Here is an 18,566-nt window from a genome sequence, read left to right on the forward strand (position 1 = left end):
ATATCTTAGCCTGCTATGGCTCTGATAAGAAGACTCGATTCCCCTCACCGTCGATCGCCCAGCTGCTTGCTGGGGCAAAAGGAATGAGACCCCAGGCTCTGGTGGCCAACCAGTTCGGGGTCTTCTCCCTTGCCGGGACTGAGTATGCGTATTCCAGATGCATGTACGGCGATACCGCGATCAGGCCTGTAAGAAACTACTTGCTTTGGTGTCTCGTTGCGAGTGGCAACGAGTGGCAAGTGAATCCTTGACCGGGTAGTGATAAGATATCGCTATAAAGGCCCTTCCTTATTCCCAGGCAGTATTGAGTTTGCAGGGATTCCCTCAATCCGTCTCTTCCACACCAACAGCCCACCATGACATTCCCCCCGCAACATCGTCCTGTAGATGCGGAGAAGAGCAAATCAGTCGCTTCAGGCGACGTGTACGCCACTGTTTCCGACATCGAGCCCGGGTCCATTGTTGGCCAAGATGCTGGCGGGCTGCAGCGTCGTCTGGATAACCGCCAGATCCAATTGATCGCCATCGGAGGCTCCATCGGCACTGCGGTCTTTGTGAGCATTGGAACCGCTCTGACCAAGTCCGGACCCGGCAGTTTACTGCTCGCCTATCTCATCTACAGCTGCGTCCTCGCACTGGTCAACAACTGTCTCGCGGAGATGTCCACTTATATGCCGGTTAGCGGGGGTTTTATTCGTCTGGCCGGCCGCTGGGTGGATGACGCTTTTGGTTTCATGGCCGGCTGGAACTTTTTCTTCTATGAAGCGCTGCTGATCCCCTTCGAGATCACGGCCTTGACCGAGGTGCTGGCCTTTTGGAGCGACCACATCCCCACTGCAGCCATCTGCGTGGCCTGCATTGTCCTCTATGCGTAAGCCCCATCTCCCCACTTGCGACCAGGCGCACAAGCTCCACCCACACAAGTTCCGCCCTGCTCACTGTTTCCCTCAGATCGCTGAACGTGCTTGCCGTGCGAGCCTATGGCGAAGCCGAGTTCTGGCTGTCCGGTGGCAAGGTAATTCTCTTCTTCGTGCTGTTCCTCTTCACCTTCATCACTATGGTCGGGGGCAACCCGCAGGGTGACGCCTACGGATTCCGGTATTGGAACCACCCCGGCGCATTCGCACCATACCTCACCGCAGGGCCACTGGGTCGCTTCGAGGGGTTTCTGGCGGCTCTGTGGTCGGCCTCGTTCGCCTGCGTCGGACCGGAGTACATCTCCATGGTGGCAGCAGAGAGCAAGCACCCGCGCCGGTACATCAAGAACGCGTTCAAGACCGTCTACTGGCGCTTCGGGATCTTTTTCGTCGGCAGCGCGCTCTGCGTCGGGGTGGTCGTGGCCTACAACGACCCCAACCTGGTCGCGATCACGACCGGTGCTTCCGCAGGCGCAGGGTCCGCCTCCGCGTCTCCCTACGTGATCGCCATGGGCAACCTGGGAATCAGCGTCCTCCCGCACCTCGTCAACGCCCTGCTGGTCACCAGCATCTTCTCCGCGGGCAACACCTACACCTACACGGCGACGCGCGTGCTGCACGGGCTGGCGGTGGAAGGCCGCGCGCCGCGCATCTTCCGGCGGTGCACGCGCCAGGGCGTCCCGATCTACTGCTTCGGGGTCGTCATGCTCTTCCCCTTTCTCTCGTTCCTGCAGCTGTCGAACAACACGGCGACCGTGCTGAGCTGGATCATCAACCTGACCACGTCCGCGGGCGTCATCAACTATATCGTCATGACGATCACGTATATCTGTTTCTTTCGCGCGTGTCGCGCCCAGGGCTTCGACCGCGCCCGGCTGCCCTACCGCGGCTGGTTCCAGCCCTGGAGCGGGTATATCGGACTGGTCTGGATGGTCTGCGTCGTGACGTGCTATGGGTACAGTAGCTTCATGCCCTGGAGCGCGGCGGACTTTGTGACCTACTACACGATGGTGATTGTTGCCCCGGCGCTGTTTCTGGGCTGGAAGCTGGTCAAGCGGACAAGGTTTGTGCGGCCAATGGAGGCGGATCTCGTCTGGGATGCGCCGGCGATTACGGCGTATGAGGAGGAGTTGCAGGAGAGGCAGCCGGCGATGGGGTTCTGGGCAGAGATGGTGCAGCCACTGCAGGGGGTGTTGAGGAAGAGGAACTGATGGATAGGCGAGTGGTCTGTAGATGAACAAAAAAGCCAACCCCGAGCTGGAATGTGGGGTATGTAAATAGTCACTTGGCTGATACTGGCCTGACGCACTCCTGCGGAGCTTGGTTATGTACATAAGAAAAAGCTATGATCATTCGTCCACCGGTGAAGGTGTAGTATAGCTGAGCACGCTGGGCGTGACCTTTTGACAAAGATACTTGGTGAACATGCATGCTCTCTACTTATATGTCTTAAGATGCAGCAAACCCACCTGATATGCATGAGACAAGTGATCTCACGCACGAGCCTTTACTTATCCAAAAAAGAAAAAAAGGCCACAGATAGAGAAGGAGGGGGGTTTCTCCTGTATCTTGACTTGTAACGTGTCTTCTCGTCCCTTCCCAGCCCCGTGTCCACTTCATCAGTCCAGATGGAAGCGACGAGCTTCAACCCTCATTCAGGCACGCAAAACACAATCCACTGAAGAGGGGGAAAAAGACGTCAGGCTTCAAAGTCCGCACGGGCGGAAGGCATGCACTGCAAGAGATAGTTGTTCCCGAGATGAATTCCTCACTTCACATCAGTATACTTGAGCATTTGTGTGCATCAGTCATGGGTGATGCACGTCTGCGCATTGTTTGCCGAAGTGGGTAATGGAACCGCCTGCAGGTACGGTAGGTGTGCCGTTTTCCCCGCGTCAGCTTATCCTTCGTGCGTTGATCGTGGTCGTACAGCAGGAAAGGACTTGCATCGAGTGGTAAACAGTTTTGATGCCTGGTTGATACACGCAACCTGCATGACAATGAGTGAGGTACAGACAAATGCCTTGCACTGAATCTGGCGGGGCGGCGGGCTGCGCGGTATATAGAAAGAGAAATATACCACAACCCAACCAACCACCGCAACACAATGACTATCTAAATGAGAGAATACAAATACTCCTACCTGGTGCAATAAGAGAAATCAAGCAGCACGCTTCACAAGGATGTTGCAGCGACATGTTTCAGAAGGCACGTTGCACAATCCAGACATCGGGTGTATGATCTCCCCATCGGGCAAAGAAAATAAGAGCCAGCCCTAAGCCTTTCAAGAATTTGCAATAAGAGTGGGTAGACGAGGCAGCACAACCAAGCATATGCCCAACTTCCAGTCTTGTGGGGTTTCCGCTACGACATCCACACACCGCATCTCCCCACGAAGCAGCTGCTGCGGCGCAAGCCCCGCCAACGACTCCGCCGCCTCCGCGACCACAATCCGCACAAGATCCCTCAACCCTGCAAAACTCCACGAGCGATGGTGCGATAGCCGCGTATGCGGTGTTGCCCTTGAGGCTGTAGTACCGTGCAGCCGCCCCGCTGCCGGTAACCTTGCGCACCTTGTTTCCGAATCGAATCGGATGGCGGATAGCCGATGTAAACGCCTAGCTCGACCAGGGTGTGGGGTCGGGTGGTGCGTCGAGGATGGGTGCTTATCTCTAAGGCTCAAGTTTATCTTAGGAGGTGGAGTGACATTTTCTAGAAGGGGATAGATGTTTTTGATCGGGGGACTGTGCAAGCCGTATGTTCGAATATGATGAGTGCGTGGACCTGATGCTTGATCTTATCAGATGGAAGCTGTCGACTTATCTCCGAGCTGTATGCCACGAGCCGTTGCATGGTCGGCGGCAACTGTTCCTCGGGCCTAACTAAACCCGAGGACATCGCCGAGTTGCCCCGAGGACATCCAGAGACAGAGACAGGGGGGAAAATGACGCCAACATCTTCGACAAAGTATGGGCTAAGTAGCCAGGCTATATCCCGTCTAGTATATGCTGCTCGTCCGAAAACGGCCGGTACCCGTCTCCCGCTTGAGAATCCGAATCCGCTGTTATCACCAGTCTCTTCCATTGCGACAAGGACCGCCGAAAAGGTCGCTGAGTTTAGTGAACTCGATCTAGCCGGGATTGATGGGTTACACTGTGCCAGCATCTGCTGGGTCGCCTTGCAAGTCCCTTCGCGGGTGATGGCCAGGCTTCGGTTCCGGATGGAAGGCCCGTCTTCTGACGATGAGAACCCTCGAGCAGCTATAGCCGTGGGCAATAAAGACGGGACATCGTGATCCTGTCCTTCCTCGAGCGAAATAGTGACAAGCCCGTCTTTGATCAAGTGTTTCTGATCAAGTGTTCAGGGAGGTGTTTGAAGTGGGAAAGTAATTGTAAACGGTAAGATGATTTAGATTATAGGAATTGGCAAAGAGAATTAATGACACTGTCGAAAGATCAAAACTTACCTCATGTGTTACAGTAGAGCTTCACGTCATTACTGACACTTGTTTATTGTAATGTGACGCAACCGCAAGGTCAGCAGTCCGTGATGGACGATCGAGATGTGATGGCTACGTTCGAAGAGGGTTGGTGGGGATGCGATGGCCGAGGTGTTCGAATCCGAGGATGACGAAAATTTGAGATGGAAATGAATCTAAAGGATGTGTGAGATGTCGATGGCAAATTACATGTACCCTGACTCTTGTTTTGGTTGGCTCCTGATTCTTTCACTGCAAATCGGCATCCTTCAAAATTTATCACCTGACTCTGGTAGACTTATTCACTCCCCGACTGTTATTATCCAGAAATCTGTAGTCATCTCAATCTAGACCATTATTATATTAATTATCTCTAGCAGTCACAATGCCATCCTCTCCCACATCCAAGACGCGATATTGCTTCCCGAGACTGGTATAGCCAAGAAGGCAAGTAGTAACAGCACACGGCAGAGTCTTTTTGACTTCCCTTGACAAAAATATAAAGATCTATTTTATCAGAATAGTTATTTGTGGTAGATCAGGAATATATGCTGTAGATCAGCAGAGATTAATACTGTGAGCCAACTCTTGATCAGCATAGACCACTTGAACCATATTCGATATGAATTTGTTCCCTGAGTAGGGCGGGGGACGGTGATGTTGATCAACCCCTCCGCACCATGGTGGAAGAGGGTGTCTTTGACGTGCATAAGCCATACCGGCCAGTCCTGCTTTCCGCTAAGCCGGTCCGGGCTCATAACCTGATGAGATGGTTGATCTTGTTGTATTGAGTAAGGCGAGATAAAAAGTCCTGCTGTGCTCAAGACCACGTAAGGCGTTGGGCCGAGGGGAGCCGTTTGGCTCTCTGGGTGTTGTTGGCCCCATTGCTGCTGCTGCCGATCATTGTGGACAGAATGTATGTCGAGGGTGAACAGGAGGGTCTGCAGAGAGAAGCAGGATGAGCAAGGCTACCCGTACTGGGAGCATCATGAGTGAGCCGGCTGAAGGACCGGCATGCTAGCTGGGATTTGTGGACGCTATGAAGTGATCGCCCTAGGCTAGGTCGTGCTTGAGTTCCCATCATATAGCACGATCTTCGCATTGACTGTTTCACTCAGTTCATGCATCCAACTTGTCGGCAACATATTGTTAATAGGGGCGCAGGGTCAAACTCCAAGCGCCCGGGATCCCAAGCTTGCAGTAAGAGCATTCGAGCAGTGCTGCTACATTTTGAATAGCTTGAAGTTACCGTGCAGCTCAGCTCGTTGACCCGGGGTCTGTTTTCCCAGCCGAACAGAACAAGATGCTGCATGGTCACTCAAGCCAGAGGCAACTTTCGTGACCGCCACAATCCCGGAAGCCCTCAGCGTAATCGCGGGGCCTTCGCCAATAGTCTCGAAGTGTTCCGGGGGTCTGCATTCATCCCACGGCGGCGCCAGGGTATCAAAACGTGCTACAAACTCCAGCAAATCATAGCTAACCCTATAGGCCCCTGACCACCTCCACCGGAAAAGTATCCCTCAACTCCTGAACCAGCGGCCCTTTCGTGACCATGTCGACTTGCGGACGATTCACCCACGTATTCTTGATGCAATAGTCGTGACGTCAATGCCTTAAGTCTCTCCCGTATTTAATCTAGGAGCCCTGCCATTCCTTCTGGATAGCAAGGGTTAGTCTTGAGAAATAATAGAGACTGCTACTATCCTATACCGAACTGACCTACTTTACGGTCGCTGCTGCTAATATTGCGGCAGCTGGCATCGCTGCTACCATCTCACGATCTTCATCAGCCACAGCGCGAATTTGTATACCCACGGTGTGCCGCACAGCTGTTTGAGAGGGTGCATCACCTGTAAGTACCGTCTTCGAAGTGTCGGTCGCCTAATGCTTCTGCGCTTCAGTGGTGATAGGGTCGAGAACGAGCAGCTATCGGAACCTCAAGATATGGGCCAGCGAGATTGCTCAACAGGATTCCATTCATTTCGACACCAAGTGAATGGGCGCGTGATGAGTAGCACGCTAACTGTCACTGGTACTGGATCACGTCATACTTTCCAGCATTGACCTCAGCCACCGATAGAAGGGTGGGTTTGGAGTCCCGGGGTGGGGTTCGTTAGAACAACATCAGTGTAGATAGTGTTCCCCAGATAGCCTGGAATCCACCACAACAACAACGCTCTCATCAAGAATGTGAACAGAAGTGTCCATAACAGCATCCGATGTAGTGTAACGGCCATCGTAGAGGAATTGAGTATTCGAGCGAAGGATGCAGTCGCAGGAAGGTGTGACGCAATATCAATCTTCTTGTCAGAATGCATGTGCACGACATCCCCGGCACAGTACGCCACAACCTGGGATCCTGCATTAAAGGCCTTTCTTTCGGCCTCTTTGCGCTTGACTCATTGCGCCTTCTCATGCGGAGAAAGGCCCGACTGGCAGCGATCCTCGACACAGGCCTTGAGGCCGGGAGGCAGCCGCAGCCGCAACAGCCGCGCGCGGGCGGCGAGTTCCAGCAGCTGCACGTGTCTAGTCCACGAGGATGGTTAGGTCCGCGAACAACTCAAAGTCAAGTGCAATGTCGCAACTTGTTGCCCCGGTGGTGGGAGATCAATATCGGGCCTGTCAATAGCAGCAAGGGCCCTTGCGCGTCGGTTCTCCGTTTTGCCTGTTCCCGGCTATCGGAGAAACGCCCGGTCAACATTGTTCTGAGGACCGAAGATGCCGATATGAGTTTCACTTTCATCAACAAGAGCTCATGCGGTCGCCTGCCGGCTGTGTGGCGTGCTCGATCCTGCGATCAGCCTGTTCGGCGTATGAGAGTTTGCTTGTCTTGCGCGAGAGTCTGGGCTTCATAGAAGAAAGCTTCCTCTTTATTGGTGAGTTGCCAGTGACTCGATCTTCAGAAGCATCAACGAGCTATCCGCATCTCGATGGTCTCTCGAAGCCCAACCAGTTGAATTTGTGCTGTTTGCTCTCAATTTTCGCGTACAGTTGATCTGTTTTTACACCACTGAGCGAGAGCGAGAGCTCGATCAGAGCCGTCTTGGTTAGAGCATCTAGCTCTTCTGGCTGACTTCTGGAGGAGTGAGATTGATCATGCGGAATGTCCGTCACCTTGCCCCGGGTTTCAGGCGGAGAGAAGCCGATCCCCACAGTTCTCTGCGAGGGGCAGCTGGAGCATACGGTTGGCTTTCCGGGTAGTGTACAGCATTGTGAGTTCGGCCAGGTCTTCCAGCGGACGGTGTAATAGTGTACTCCACAGAGATGCTGTCTCTCTCGGCTGGCTGAAGGCGAGCCAGCTACCGCCATTGGCCGGTCCTGGTTGCAGAAGATAGATAATGATGCCAAGGTGATTCTGTCACACCGCAATCTCGTAGCGCTGCGCCTGAAACAGAGCATCAAGTGGCTTCCGCGCGGCCTGCTGGGAACAAAGTCTGAAGAAGCAGACACCAGGCTGCTGCGCCGTGAACTGCAGCACGGCGGCACCCAGTTTCAGGTGGCTTGGGGCTGGCAGGATAGTGTATGGCGGCGTGGTTGCGGGCGCCCACAGCCTCTCCGCAGAGCGACACTACACCACCGCGGATGTTGAGGTAGCAGCAATGGATGAGACTGTGTTGGGGTCATCTCGACCAGCGCATTGTGATCGGCACTTTGAACGCCCGATTGACGATGGCGAAATGTGGCCTTTCTGAATCATATGGTGTCTTTTCTCTCAGCGGGCTCCGGCGAGAAGTCCCACGCGAAAGATATTGGTACGGGTCATTCTAAGACAAATCCCTTGCAAGCATAGCAAAGTCACCGGCAGGCTCGAACTTTGAGCTCATCGCTTTCGGGCGGCTATACAACCAGCGGGATGCCTGGCATCTGACGATCTCGGATGAAGTTGCATGAAGCCCAAGGAAGAAGCAATGGGAGCCGGACTTGGCCTGAGAGCGGACCCCTGTGTAGCCGGCCACGCTCGACCAGGATCCCGCACGAGAACCGGCTCTGGAGTTGAGGGTAGGTGCGAAGTGCCACCGTGAGAAGTGTGGACCAGTTAGTAGGATGGTCTTCTGGGTTCTGTTCTGTGTCATTCTCTGTGGTGCATTATGAGTTGGCTTGGATGTCATATTCTGTGTTGACTTCTGGCTCATATTTCACGTCATCGTCCCGACCGTGGTGCTTGGTGAGGTGTGCTGGGGATTTATGGTGGTGGAAGGGCAGGGTTGGTGGTCGAAGGGAAGATTTGGGATTGGGTGAACTGGATGGTGATGCTGGGGTGGGGGCTTTCTATAGCCTCTTTCATGTTGGGGATAGTTGGATGATGAGAGGTACGACTTTTGATTGCTGGTTCTTTGAGATTGTGGCAATGATGCAGGACCTGGGAAGGAGTCAACCCGGTCACTCACACCTGATCTTGTTCCAGACCAGGGAGCGATTCAAGTGGTATCTGGACAAGGTGGACAAGCTTCGGGGGTACATTGCTCGACAGCTCACGCTGAGGCTACCCCCATCGCGTGGCTGCATGGTTCGGGTGATCATTTGATTGTTACTGAGGACCGTGATCAAGGTAGGTGTTGTTCTTGTCGTTGTAACTTCAGGTCGAGTGCGTTTGTGACATGATGGTAATCGTGGTTGATGATAGAGCAAGAAACCACGAAACAAGGAAATAATTATGTCTGCACTGCTTCCGCCGATGTGTCAAACATAGTGGTTAGAGGAATTCCTGGTGCCATGAGTTTGACGGTCGGTAACTCTAGCCCGGGAGAGCAGGAGTTCAAGTGGAGAAAAGGAGCCGAGTGGGAGCTGGACGGAAAGAGAGGACCAGGCGAGGGAGAAGGGAGATATTTATAACTTATGACACAACATGATTGGGTTCAGGTGAATGAGGACTCCCTGAATGATGACGAAACTATTACCCAAAATATTGAATTGGACGTGAATGAAGAACACGAACTCCAACAATGGCAATTTGTGAAGCCAAAGTCGACTGCAACAGCGATACCGGAGAGTTCCCCGAATCAAACGACAAGCGAGGAGTCCAGATTCAGCCCAGTGGGGCCCAGATTCGGTCAACTTTTCCCTCTCTTCAATCCTCGCTTCACTGCCCTGCTGCATTTGACTCACTTTCAGTGTGACTGGCCGAATGGGAGAATTGAGGTACAGGCTGCCATCTTCCCTTCACCCATTCATCAAACCGGTCTGCGTGAATACACGACAGTTGGTTTGACGGAGAACTCCGTGACAGATGCAGGGCCGGCCCTGCAGCAGCGATGGTTGGATGATCCCTTGGTCCCTTAATGCCGATCCAGCAGGTCTGGGTGATGATAGGTGCATTTCTCCCTCCCGCACTCCACTGTGTGTGTTTGAGATTGATGGAGTCGCCGGTTAGCCTTGCGGTTAATCCGTGAAGGGTCTAGGGGTCTTTTGTGTTTCTCAATTTCCCTCCGTTTGTCTTTTCTGCAGTCTGTCTGTCTGTCACCCACACTCTCGGTCTGTTGTTATTTCTTCTCCTCTTTTGTGCTGCGGTGCTGTTTGCTGATTCCGCCTCTCTATTGCAGTAACTGGTACAATTGCTCTACTTAGTGATTGATCCCCACCACAAACAGCATCCATCATGCGGATATGGCAGCTTCTCGTCCCACTCCTCCTCCACCCCATCGCGGTCTCCTGCAGGGGGGTCAGTCTCCCACCCCCTCCCCACGATCCTCCTCCCTCCGACCACACTGCACAATTCCCCTGGAAATCCCAGCGAGCCACCGCGGCCGACCACACGCAAAAGACCGAATTCTACGCCCTCGCCCACACGGCGCAGCAGCAGCAACTGCCGCACTTCGCCCACTACCTGCAACACTACCTGAGTAACACCGGCACGGACGCCGACATCGCGCCCGACGAGCTGCTGGCGGCGCTCCCCCGCTTCTACCAGGAGGTGCACACGCTGGTGAGCTTCAAGGCGCGCCTGGCCGCCCAGGACCTGATCGCGGGCGCCCGCCCCACCGTCCAGTTCAGCAGCTTCTGGCACGAATACGCCACCACCAGCGAGGAGGGCTGGGATTGGTTTCTCGCTCTGGACCGCTTCCGCTACAGCGTCACCGGCGCCGTGCGCTTGACTGCGGACGACGACCGTCCGACGGTGCAGTTCCGGGTGGATGTGCTGCGCTCGTTCGATTTCGCGGCGGGCCGCCAGCTCCAGCTGGGGCAGTTCCAGTACCACGATTCGCAGCTGGTCGACTTGCAGGTCAAGGGGCTGGCGCGGGAGTTCATGATCCGGGGGTCAAGCCAGGGATATTACCTGGAGGAGGGGGGGCAGGGTTCGCAGGACCAGCCGGACCAGCCGGACCAGACCAAGACCATGACCAGTGTAGCTCTATAGAAAAAACACAGAAAAAAAACACACACACACAAAAAAAATGCAGAGGCTGCTCCCCTCAACCAATCCAACTTATCTCCTGGCACTGGCCCAGACTCTCCGCGACGGCCTGAATGCGCTGCGTCATCCAGCCAGACACGAATCCGTCCGCTGGCCGTCCCAACTGCATCCCCCGCCCGATCCAGCACCGCCCATCCGCGACCGCAAAGCGATAGCCCAGACACAGCGCCTCGTGGGCACACATCTCCCTGCACTCATCCCCCGTCGTTGTGCGCCCGACCTCCTCCCCCGCCAGATTATCCCAGCCGGGTCGGACCGACTGGATCTGCCCCCACACCATCCGCCAAAACACGTCCCGATACAGCAGAACCTGGCCCCGATGCCCATCCCGCTCCCAGCCAGCCTCCATCTCCGCCAGCTCCACCAGATCCGCCTCCCCCTCCAGATGATGGAACGAGACGGCGGGATAACACCAGACGCGGGCCGGGGTGTCCGCGCGCGCGGAAAAGTAATCCACCTCCCGCGGGGGCGCGATCTGCAGCATGGGCCAGCTCCACGTCAGCGGGACCCCGCCGCTCTCCAACAGGATCCCGAGCAGACAATCTCCCGCCCAGTGCGCATCGACTGCCGTCTCCCAGCCGTCGGGGCTCCGCGCGCGCAGGGCCCGGGCCCGCTCCATGGCCGGGCGCGAGAGCACGAAGCCGGAGCCGCCGTGGGCGAACAGGGCGTCGACGATCTGCATCTGGTTGCCCAGATACAGGGGCTCGGCGGGGGAGAAGCGCGCCAGCCAGGCGGCGAGATTGTGCCACAGGAGGTAGGTGTCCGCCTCCATGAAGACGAACCACTGGGCGGTGGGGCGGGCGGCGAGCGCGGCGTCCACCATAGGCAGGAACTTCCACTTGTCCAGCTTCCAGCCCGGGTTGTTGGGTTTGCCGATCGGGGTGTTGACGTCGGCGACCAGGTCGGCCGCGGTCAGGCCGGCGTGGCCGGCGAGGCGCACGCGCTGGTAGAGGGCGAAGTCCGGGTTCGTGGCTTGGGTGGTGGCGGAGATGTAGGGCCCCAGGATGTCTTGCGTGGAGACGCGCGCGGACAGGGGCTCGGCGTAGTCGGAGTAGAGGACGTAGTTGGGGATGCAGCGGAGGGTGGTGGTCAGGTGTGGCGGGACTTTGTCGCGGGCTTCGGTGATCCCCGTCTTGAGGATGACCAGGACGTCATTGTAGATGGAGGGGAGGGCGCAATCGGCGGGGACCGGGTGGAGGGGGGGCAGGGATTGGGGGGATGTGAAGGTGTGGTGGAGGGTGTAGATGATTCCCACGAGGAGAACGGCGGGGAGAAGCCGGCGGAGTCGAAGGGTCATGATGAGCCCGAGGGATTGAGAGAGAGAGATAGAGATGTTAAGTACTGCGAGTATCCAGGATCCATGCTAGACTAGAGTTAATTAAGGGGCGCAGAGGAGATTCGCCGAATGAACGGGAGGGGCGTGAATTGTGCTGATGTAATCACTTGACGTTTGTCTGGTTTATCTGGTTTGTCTAGTTTGTCTAGTTTGTCTGGTTTACAGCTTTTACATCTCCCCTCAGGGAGACACTGTAGGCTCTAATGTCCAGCTGGAGTTCATCATCATCTCCTCTATTGCACGCGAGGACTTGATTCATCTACAGTACCTACAGTCGACTCCGATTCAACCCCTGCACCACCTCCCTCGCTCCCCGTCGTCCACTCCGCACCGCCCCCTCCATATACCCCTTCCACTCCGCCGCCGTCTCCGTCCCCACAAAATGCACATTCCCCACTGGCTGGCGTAACGCCTCACCCGCCAGCGTCAACACCCCCGGCGGCAGCGCGGGACACGGACACCCCCCGCCCGCCAATTCCTCCTCGCACCACTCGTGGCCCAGCGCCTCCACAAACTCGCGGGCTGGCAGATCCGGCTCATTGTAGATCTGGCCGAGCTGGGTCAGCAGCGTCTGCTCGCGCAGCCGCACCTCTTTCTCTTGCGCCCACTGGCGCCCGCTCTCCCCGGCCAAGAATGCGGTGAGCACGTACTTCCCGTCCCGGGGGCTGCTCGTGTCGCGGTAGATGGAGGCCGGGCCCCGGAACGACTGCACCAGCCCGCAGTACCCGCGCGCCACCCACCAGGCCGACCGAAAGACCAGCATCACCTTGGTGTAGTATCCGTACCGGAAGGAGTCGACCAGCAGCTGTTTCTTGGGCGGCAGCGCCGGGTCGAAGCGGATGGACTTGATGACGGGGGTCGGGATCGCGCAGATGACTGTCTGGGCGTGGATGGCTCGTCCGGACCGCGACACGACGACGGCGCCAGTCCCAGTCCCCGGGCGCTGGCGGATGGCGGCGACGCGCTCGTTGAACTGGATCGTGTCCGCGGGGAGGTCCGCTGCGATGGCTTGGGAGAAGCGCTGCGTCCCCTCGCGGACGCGGAGGTACTGCGCGCCGTGGCGGCGGTCGGAGCGCATCTGGATCAGTCCCCCGCCGGAGCGGCAGTAGTTGAGGAAGTAGAGGGCGGAGACGTCGGTGGGCTCGTGGCCGAGCATGGCGCGGGTCCAGACCGCGGCGGTGGCCCGGGCGGCGGGGCTGACGTTGCGCGATTGCAGGTAGGCGTCGAAGGAGCGCGAGTCGAGGGCCGGGTCGGCCGGGTCGCTGCAGGAAAGCGCCTGGCAGTCGGCCTCGCACATCTCGCGGACGCTGTCCAGCTCGCTCTGGGCTTGCGGAGTGATCTGGATCGGGTTAGATTGGTGGCAGTTGCGGCATGGGGATTTTGCGGGCGGGCGCTTACGCATGGGGTCTGGCCGTAGGGGAAGAGGACGGTTGGGCCGTCGGCTTGCTCGAGGAGACAATTTCCGGTGGTGTTCTGCTCGATGAGCTCGACCCCGGCGCGGCGGGCGAGGGAAATCATTTCCGTCTGGTTGGTATCGTTGATCCAGGCCGCTCCGAGATCGACGACTCCGGTGCCGCTGGGGAGGGGCTGAGTCCAGGTCTTCCCGCCCACCCGGTCACGGCCTTCCAGAATGAGGCACGAGAGGCCGGACTGGATGACGGATTCGGCGGCGGCTAGTCCAGAGAGCCCGGCGCCGATGACCAGGACGTCGACCTCGCCATCGGTGGGCGCGGGCAGCGACGCGGGGACTGCTGGGGAGGGGACTGCAACGGTGGCGGCAATCTCATACCTCCAGTCGGGCACAGCCAGCACAGGCACCGGCACGACCGTGACAGCGGGCAGATGGCCGGCCAGAAAGGTCTGTAGAGGCTTCGGGTGCAGACGGTTGGCCGCATCGTAATTGACAACGTAGAGGGTCAGGCTGACAATGTCCCGTGGAGAGGCCCCGGCCGCCGCGATGACCCGGTGCAGGTTGAGCAGCGCCAGATGGATCTGCGAGAGACCATCGGAGGGGGCCTGGCCCGCCAGTGTCCCGGGCTGTCCGGAGATGTGCAGCAGAGGGCCGGTGGAGATGACCCCTGCTGCATGGTAGGCAGCAGCAGGGTCCGTCACGAGGGACTTGAGAGACATGATAAAGGAGGGGGATTGAGTGGTGGTGAGGATCTCCAATGGCGAGTTGCTGTGCAAAGCGGGGGGTTGGTTTATATGCTGTGAGGATGCAAAGCTGCCTGGGCAAGTCCAATTAGGGCTATCTGTACTGTCTCTTATCCGGGACGACTTGCCATGTGGGGACAAGCCGGGATGACTTGCCGGAATCGCTAATCGTGCGCGAGGAGTATGTATGTATGTATGTATGCACTGAACGGAGACTCTTGCTTGGATTGACACAGCTGGAGAGGTATATAGCCCTGATGTCTTCCGTATGCTTCACCACGATTTCCCCAAGTTCTCTCATACACACGCGACAGACACCATGGCCAACCGCGGCAAGACCTACGACCCCAAAGTCCTCACCATCGCCGACCTGGCGATGGAGGCACAGAAACGCCTACCCCCGGTGGTGCGAGGTGCGTCCATACACCACCACCACCTCCAAATCCAGGAGACTTCACCTAACAAGTTTTCGAAACAGACTACTTCAACGAAGGCGCCGGCGACCTCATCACGTAAATTCCCCCCTCCACCCCCCCCCTCCCTATCCCCGCCCTCCACACCGACAATAACCCACCACAAATCCAGCCTCCGCGACAACGAAGCCGCCTACACCCGCTACAAGCTCATCCCGCGCATCCTCCGCGACGTCTCCCACCTGGACACCAGCACCACGCTCTTCGGCCAGAAAATCGCCTTCCCGTTCGGCTTCTCGCCGGCCGCAGCACACAAACTGGCCCACATCGACGGGGAGGTCGGCACCTCGCGCGCCGCCGCGGCGCACAATATCCCCATGGCGCTGTCCTCGTGGTCGACCTCCAGCATCGAGGCGGTGATTGGGGCCAGTGCAGGGAAAGGGAATCCGTATATCATGCAGGTCTCGTTTTTCCAGGATCGCAGCATTACGGAGCGGGTGATTCGGGCTGCGGAGGGTGTGTTTCTCTTCCCGGGGGTGGGGTGAACGTAGAGTCAACCAGTTTCAGTCCGATGAACAGTTGCTAATCGCACATCCTATGGGGTATAGAAGCAGGCTACAAAGCTCTCTTCGTGAGCGTCGACCTCCCCATCCTGGGCAACCGACTGAACGAATCGCGCAACAACTTCAACTTCCCGCCGCACCTGAAATTCCCCGTGCTGGCCGGGGCGGCGGAGATGGGGTTGGAGGATACGTATGAACGGGGTTACGGTAATCGCCGACTTGGATGATTAATGCCACAAGCCCTTCTGCAAAGCGCATGGCTGATCGCACAAACAGACGCAAGCATCGACTGGACCGACACCATCGCCTGGCTGCGCCAACACACCAAACTTGAGCTGTGGCTCAAGGGCGTCTACGCGCCGGCTGACATCGAGCTGGCCATCCAGCACGGGGTCGACGGGATCCTCATCTCCAATCACGGCGGCCGGCAGCTGGACGGGGTGCCGGCCACACTGGATGCGCTGCGCGTGTGTGCCCCCGTCGCGCGCGGCCGCATCCCGCTCGCGGTGGATGGAGGGATTCGTCGCGGGTCGGATGTGTTTAAGGCGTTGGCGCTCGGGGCGTGTTGCTGTTTTGTGGGGAGGATTCCCATTTGGGGGTTGGCGGTATGTTTTGTGTGTTGTCTTTGGGGTAGGTTGGGTGTGGCTGGCTAATGGCATCTGGCACAGTACAATGGGCAGCAGGGGGTGGATTTGGCGATTCGCATTATCTACGATGAGTTTTGTCGCACGATGATGCTTGCGGGGTGAGTGTTTCTGTGGGTGATTGAGAGGGCGAGGGTGGGTGGGCTAATGGGGTGTATAGATGTCAGACGATTGCCGATATCACGCCGGAGCATTTGGCGGTCTTGGAGAGGGGGGTGTTGGCCAAGTTGTAGCAGGCTAGGGAAGATCAGCAGGATGATTTTGGGGCGAGAGAGATGCACCACCCGGATGCATATCCACCAACACAAATGGTCGAAACATGGTTGTCCGGGAGGGAGTTTGTGCAGTAACTAGAACACTCTCGAGAGATGCATGAATGAAACAAACTGCTGTGGCACCCAGGCAGAAGAATAATTCCAACCGGCCATCTAGATGTAGTATAAACTAATCCCCTCCTCGCGCAACACCTGCGGCCAGCTGGCATTGCCGGTCCTCTGGCGCTGGCGCTCCCACACCAACCGGACCACTGTGAGGGCATGCGCCACCCCCCCAACACCGCACCGCTGCGCCGCCGCCTCGAACCAGCGCGCAAACCAGCTCTGCAGCGCGGGATCCAGGGCCTCGCACGCCGCGAGAAACGCCGCCCACACGACCGGAGCGGTCACCTCGGCGGCGTCGGCCAGCGCGTCGCGGACCTGCCGCGCCTGCGCCTGGAGGATGGTCGGGTCGATATCATAGACGCGCCGATAGAAGAAGAGCAGCAGGGCCGGATGCAGGAGCGTGCTGAGCTGGACGCTGCGGCGGGCATTCTCCCGCTCGTCCTCATCCGCGCCCGCGTCGTCCCCAGACACCCCCAGCGGAGGCGGCGGACGCCACGCCGCAATACACCGCTCCAGACTCCTCGCTCGCAGGTGAAACTGCTGGAAATCCAAGGGACTGCCGCTCCCGGCAGCCGCGAGATCCCGCTCGTTCGCCAACCGAGTCACCTGCGAGAGCAGAAACAAGGGCGGCTCCGGCAGCCCAAAGACCTGCGGGTACATCGTCGACTCCCACCGGCCGGGAATCTCCAGATGCAGGTCGTTCTCGCCCTGGTGCGGCTCCTTGAGCTCCTCCATGCGCTGATCGAGTCGCCCCTCCCACTGGCGGAGGCGGAACGCTCGGCTGGCGGCCAGGGACCCCCCGACGGCCGCGGGGGAGGCGGGGTCGCACTCCCGGTCCGGGGGCCCCGCGGGCAGCACCGAGGTGCTTTCGTGGAAGATGCGCAGGTAGACGTAGCAGTGGTGCAGGAGACGGACTTTGCGGGACTTGCGGGGCTTGGGGAGGCCGCGCCAGCGGACCCAGTTCTCGCAGTCGAGGAGGCAGCGGCGGACCCGTTCTGCGCTGCCTTGGCAGGCCTGAGACATGTTAGTTAGTTGGTTGATAGAGTAGACGAGCCGGTGCGTACGGAGACGGTGTGGATGCATAGCAGGGCGATGAGGATGTCCTTGTATTTCACTTTTTTGACCCTCGACGAGGCGTCCTTCAGCGCCCGCTGGAGGTGGCTCTGCGCCTCGGTTGCGAGGGCTTCGGCCTGGCCGCCCCAGTGGTTGGCGGAGCTGCGCGTGGCGGAGGCTCCGCGCTGGGCGAAGGCCCCCGTGGCGAGAATGGCGCTGAAGATGGCCATCTGCGTCGCCGCCACCGTCTCCCCCATGGTCAGTCGCGCGAGGGTCTCCATCGCGCTCGACACGAACAGCGTCTCCCAGGGGTTTTTGCGTGACTGGATGGGCGAGAATAAGGGTACCACCTCGTGCTTGTACACCGACAACAGGAAGGGGGCGTCCGGTGGTGCGCGATTCGTGACGGCTGGCGCGGACTGCAGGCTGGGCGCGGACAGAAAAGGGGATGATAGTTGTAAGGAGGAGGAGGTCGACGGCCCTAGCAGCAAGCTGCTGGCGAGAGACGGCGAGGGGGAGGAGAATCCCTCGCCTTCGGCCACTGGCATGGCGGCATAGAAGAAGTTCTGCGTCGAGAAATCACCCAAGCCCTCGACGTCGAGATTGCCGAAAAGACAGTCAAGCAGAGGATCACTGGCAAAGGCATCCTCCAGCGCCAGATCCAGTCCACTTTCGGGGTTCTCGTCAAGTATTGGTGGCGCTGAGTTCACTGCGAGATTGTCGGTCGATACGAGACCGGGCTCGGGCTCTGGGTGGATGATCCGGAACGCGCCAAAGGGCCCCAAGCAGGCGCTAAAGCTCCGATGATCACTGGCCTGTTCTCTGGACTCACAATCCCCGTCTAATCGCGACAGCACGGTGTTGACATTGTCCGGATTGAGACTGGCCACCAGCTGCTCGCTCATCTGCTGGCGGCAGTCTTCGGTGAACAGTGGCCGTCGACATCGCGAGCCGTGACTCTCCCCGGAGTCAAACACAAGCCGTATGCCATACTGCTCGCAGACGAGACCCGCTCGCTCGCACATGCGACAGGACGGTCGAGTCTCGTCGCATTTGGCGTGTCGGCGTCGGCAGGTCTCGCACCCATCGAGCGACCGTGACCGGGCGGAACCAGCGGGCTTGACGCTGCGGGGTGAGGGAGCAGCGGGGGTCTGGTCGACAACCATTGATATGGCCGATTGACCATTAATAATGGCATATATTTATTCAAAGGGGG

General features: G+C 58.1%; 8 protein-coding genes across 8 annotated transcripts; 4 read left to right on the plus strand and 4 right to left on the minus strand.

The window, feature by feature from the left end:
* Positions 1 to 323: 323 nt before the first annotated feature.
* On the plus strand, positions 324 to 2,218 carry BP01DRAFT_335507 (putative amino acid transporter). Its single transcript, XM_025573200.1, has 2 exons — positions 324 to 871; positions 952 to 2,218. The coding sequence occupies exons 1-2, from the start codon at positions 357 to 359 to the stop codon at positions 2,126 to 2,128; spliced, it is 1,692 nt and encodes a 563-aa protein (XP_025433850.1). The 5' UTR covers positions 324 to 356; the 3' UTR covers positions 2,129 to 2,218.
* A 4,365-nt stretch (positions 2,219 to 6,583) lies between these two features.
* Positions 6,584 to 7,281, plus strand: BP01DRAFT_199550 (uncharacterized protein). Its single transcript, XM_025571017.1, has one exon. It carries the CDS (start codon positions 6,708 to 6,710, stop codon positions 7,248 to 7,250), a length of 543 nt encoding a protein of 180 aa, XP_025433851.1. The 5' UTR covers positions 6,584 to 6,707; the 3' UTR covers positions 7,251 to 7,281.
* BP01DRAFT_199539 (uncharacterized protein) lies at positions 7,281 to 7,896 on the minus strand. The gene has a single exon (XM_025571016.1). It carries the CDS (start codon positions 7,792 to 7,794, stop codon positions 7,312 to 7,314), a length of 483 nt encoding a protein of 160 aa, XP_025433852.1. The 5' UTR covers positions 7,795 to 7,896; the 3' UTR covers positions 7,281 to 7,311.
* A 2,095-nt stretch (positions 7,897 to 9,991) lies between these two features.
* Positions 9,992 to 10,750, plus strand: BP01DRAFT_380429 (uncharacterized protein; the record flags this gene model as incomplete). The annotated part of the gene is made up of 1 exon (XM_025577222.1): positions 9,992 to 10,750. The coding sequence occupies one exon, from the start codon at positions 9,992 to 9,994 to the stop codon at positions 10,748 to 10,750; it is 759 nt and encodes a 252-aa protein (XP_025433853.1).
* Positions 10,751 to 10,805: 55 nt separating this feature from the next.
* On the minus strand, positions 10,806 to 12,104 carry BP01DRAFT_291040 (uncharacterized protein; the record flags this gene model as incomplete). The annotated part of the gene is made up of 1 exon (XM_025571632.1): positions 10,806 to 12,104. One exon carries the CDS (start codon positions 12,102 to 12,104, stop codon positions 10,806 to 10,808), a length of 1,299 nt encoding a protein of 432 aa, XP_025433854.1.
* A 307-nt stretch (positions 12,105 to 12,411) lies between these two features.
* On the minus strand, positions 12,412 to 14,273 carry BP01DRAFT_335511 (putative flavin-containing amine oxidase; the record flags this gene model as incomplete). The annotated part of the gene is made up of 2 exons (XM_025573201.1): positions 12,412 to 13,482; positions 13,542 to 14,273. 2 exons carry the CDS (start codon positions 14,271 to 14,273, stop codon positions 12,412 to 12,414), a joined length of 1,803 nt encoding a protein of 600 aa, XP_025433855.1.
* A 294-nt stretch (positions 14,274 to 14,567) lies between these two features.
* BP01DRAFT_409293 (alpha-hydroxy acid oxidase) lies at positions 14,568 to 16,181 on the plus strand. The gene is made up of 7 exons (XM_025578846.1): positions 14,568 to 14,710; positions 14,776 to 14,809; positions 14,883 to 15,226; positions 15,319 to 15,480; positions 15,550 to 15,878; positions 15,942 to 16,018; positions 16,078 to 16,181. The coding sequence occupies exons 1-7, from the start codon at positions 14,617 to 14,619 to the stop codon at positions 16,148 to 16,150; spliced, it is 1,113 nt and encodes a 370-aa protein (XP_025433856.1). The 5' UTR covers positions 14,568 to 14,616; the 3' UTR covers positions 16,151 to 16,181.
* A 164-nt stretch (positions 16,182 to 16,345) lies between these two features.
* Positions 16,346 to 18,516, minus strand: BP01DRAFT_409297 (Zn(II)2Cys6 transcription factor; the record flags this gene model as incomplete). Its single annotated transcript, XM_025578847.1, has 2 exons — positions 16,346 to 17,311; positions 17,362 to 18,516. The coding sequence occupies 2 exons, from the start codon at positions 18,514 to 18,516 to the stop codon at positions 16,346 to 16,348; spliced, it is 2,121 nt and encodes a 706-aa protein (XP_025433857.1).
* Between the last annotated feature and the right edge of the window lie 50 nt (positions 18,517 to 18,566).

This window comes from Aspergillus saccharolyticus (assembly GCF_003184585.1).
Source record: "Aspergillus saccharolyticus JOP 1030-1 unplaced genomic scaffold BP01scaffold_6, whole genome shotgun sequence".
NCBI lineage: Eukaryota > Fungi > Ascomycota > Eurotiomycetes > Eurotiales > Aspergillaceae > Aspergillus > Aspergillus saccharolyticus.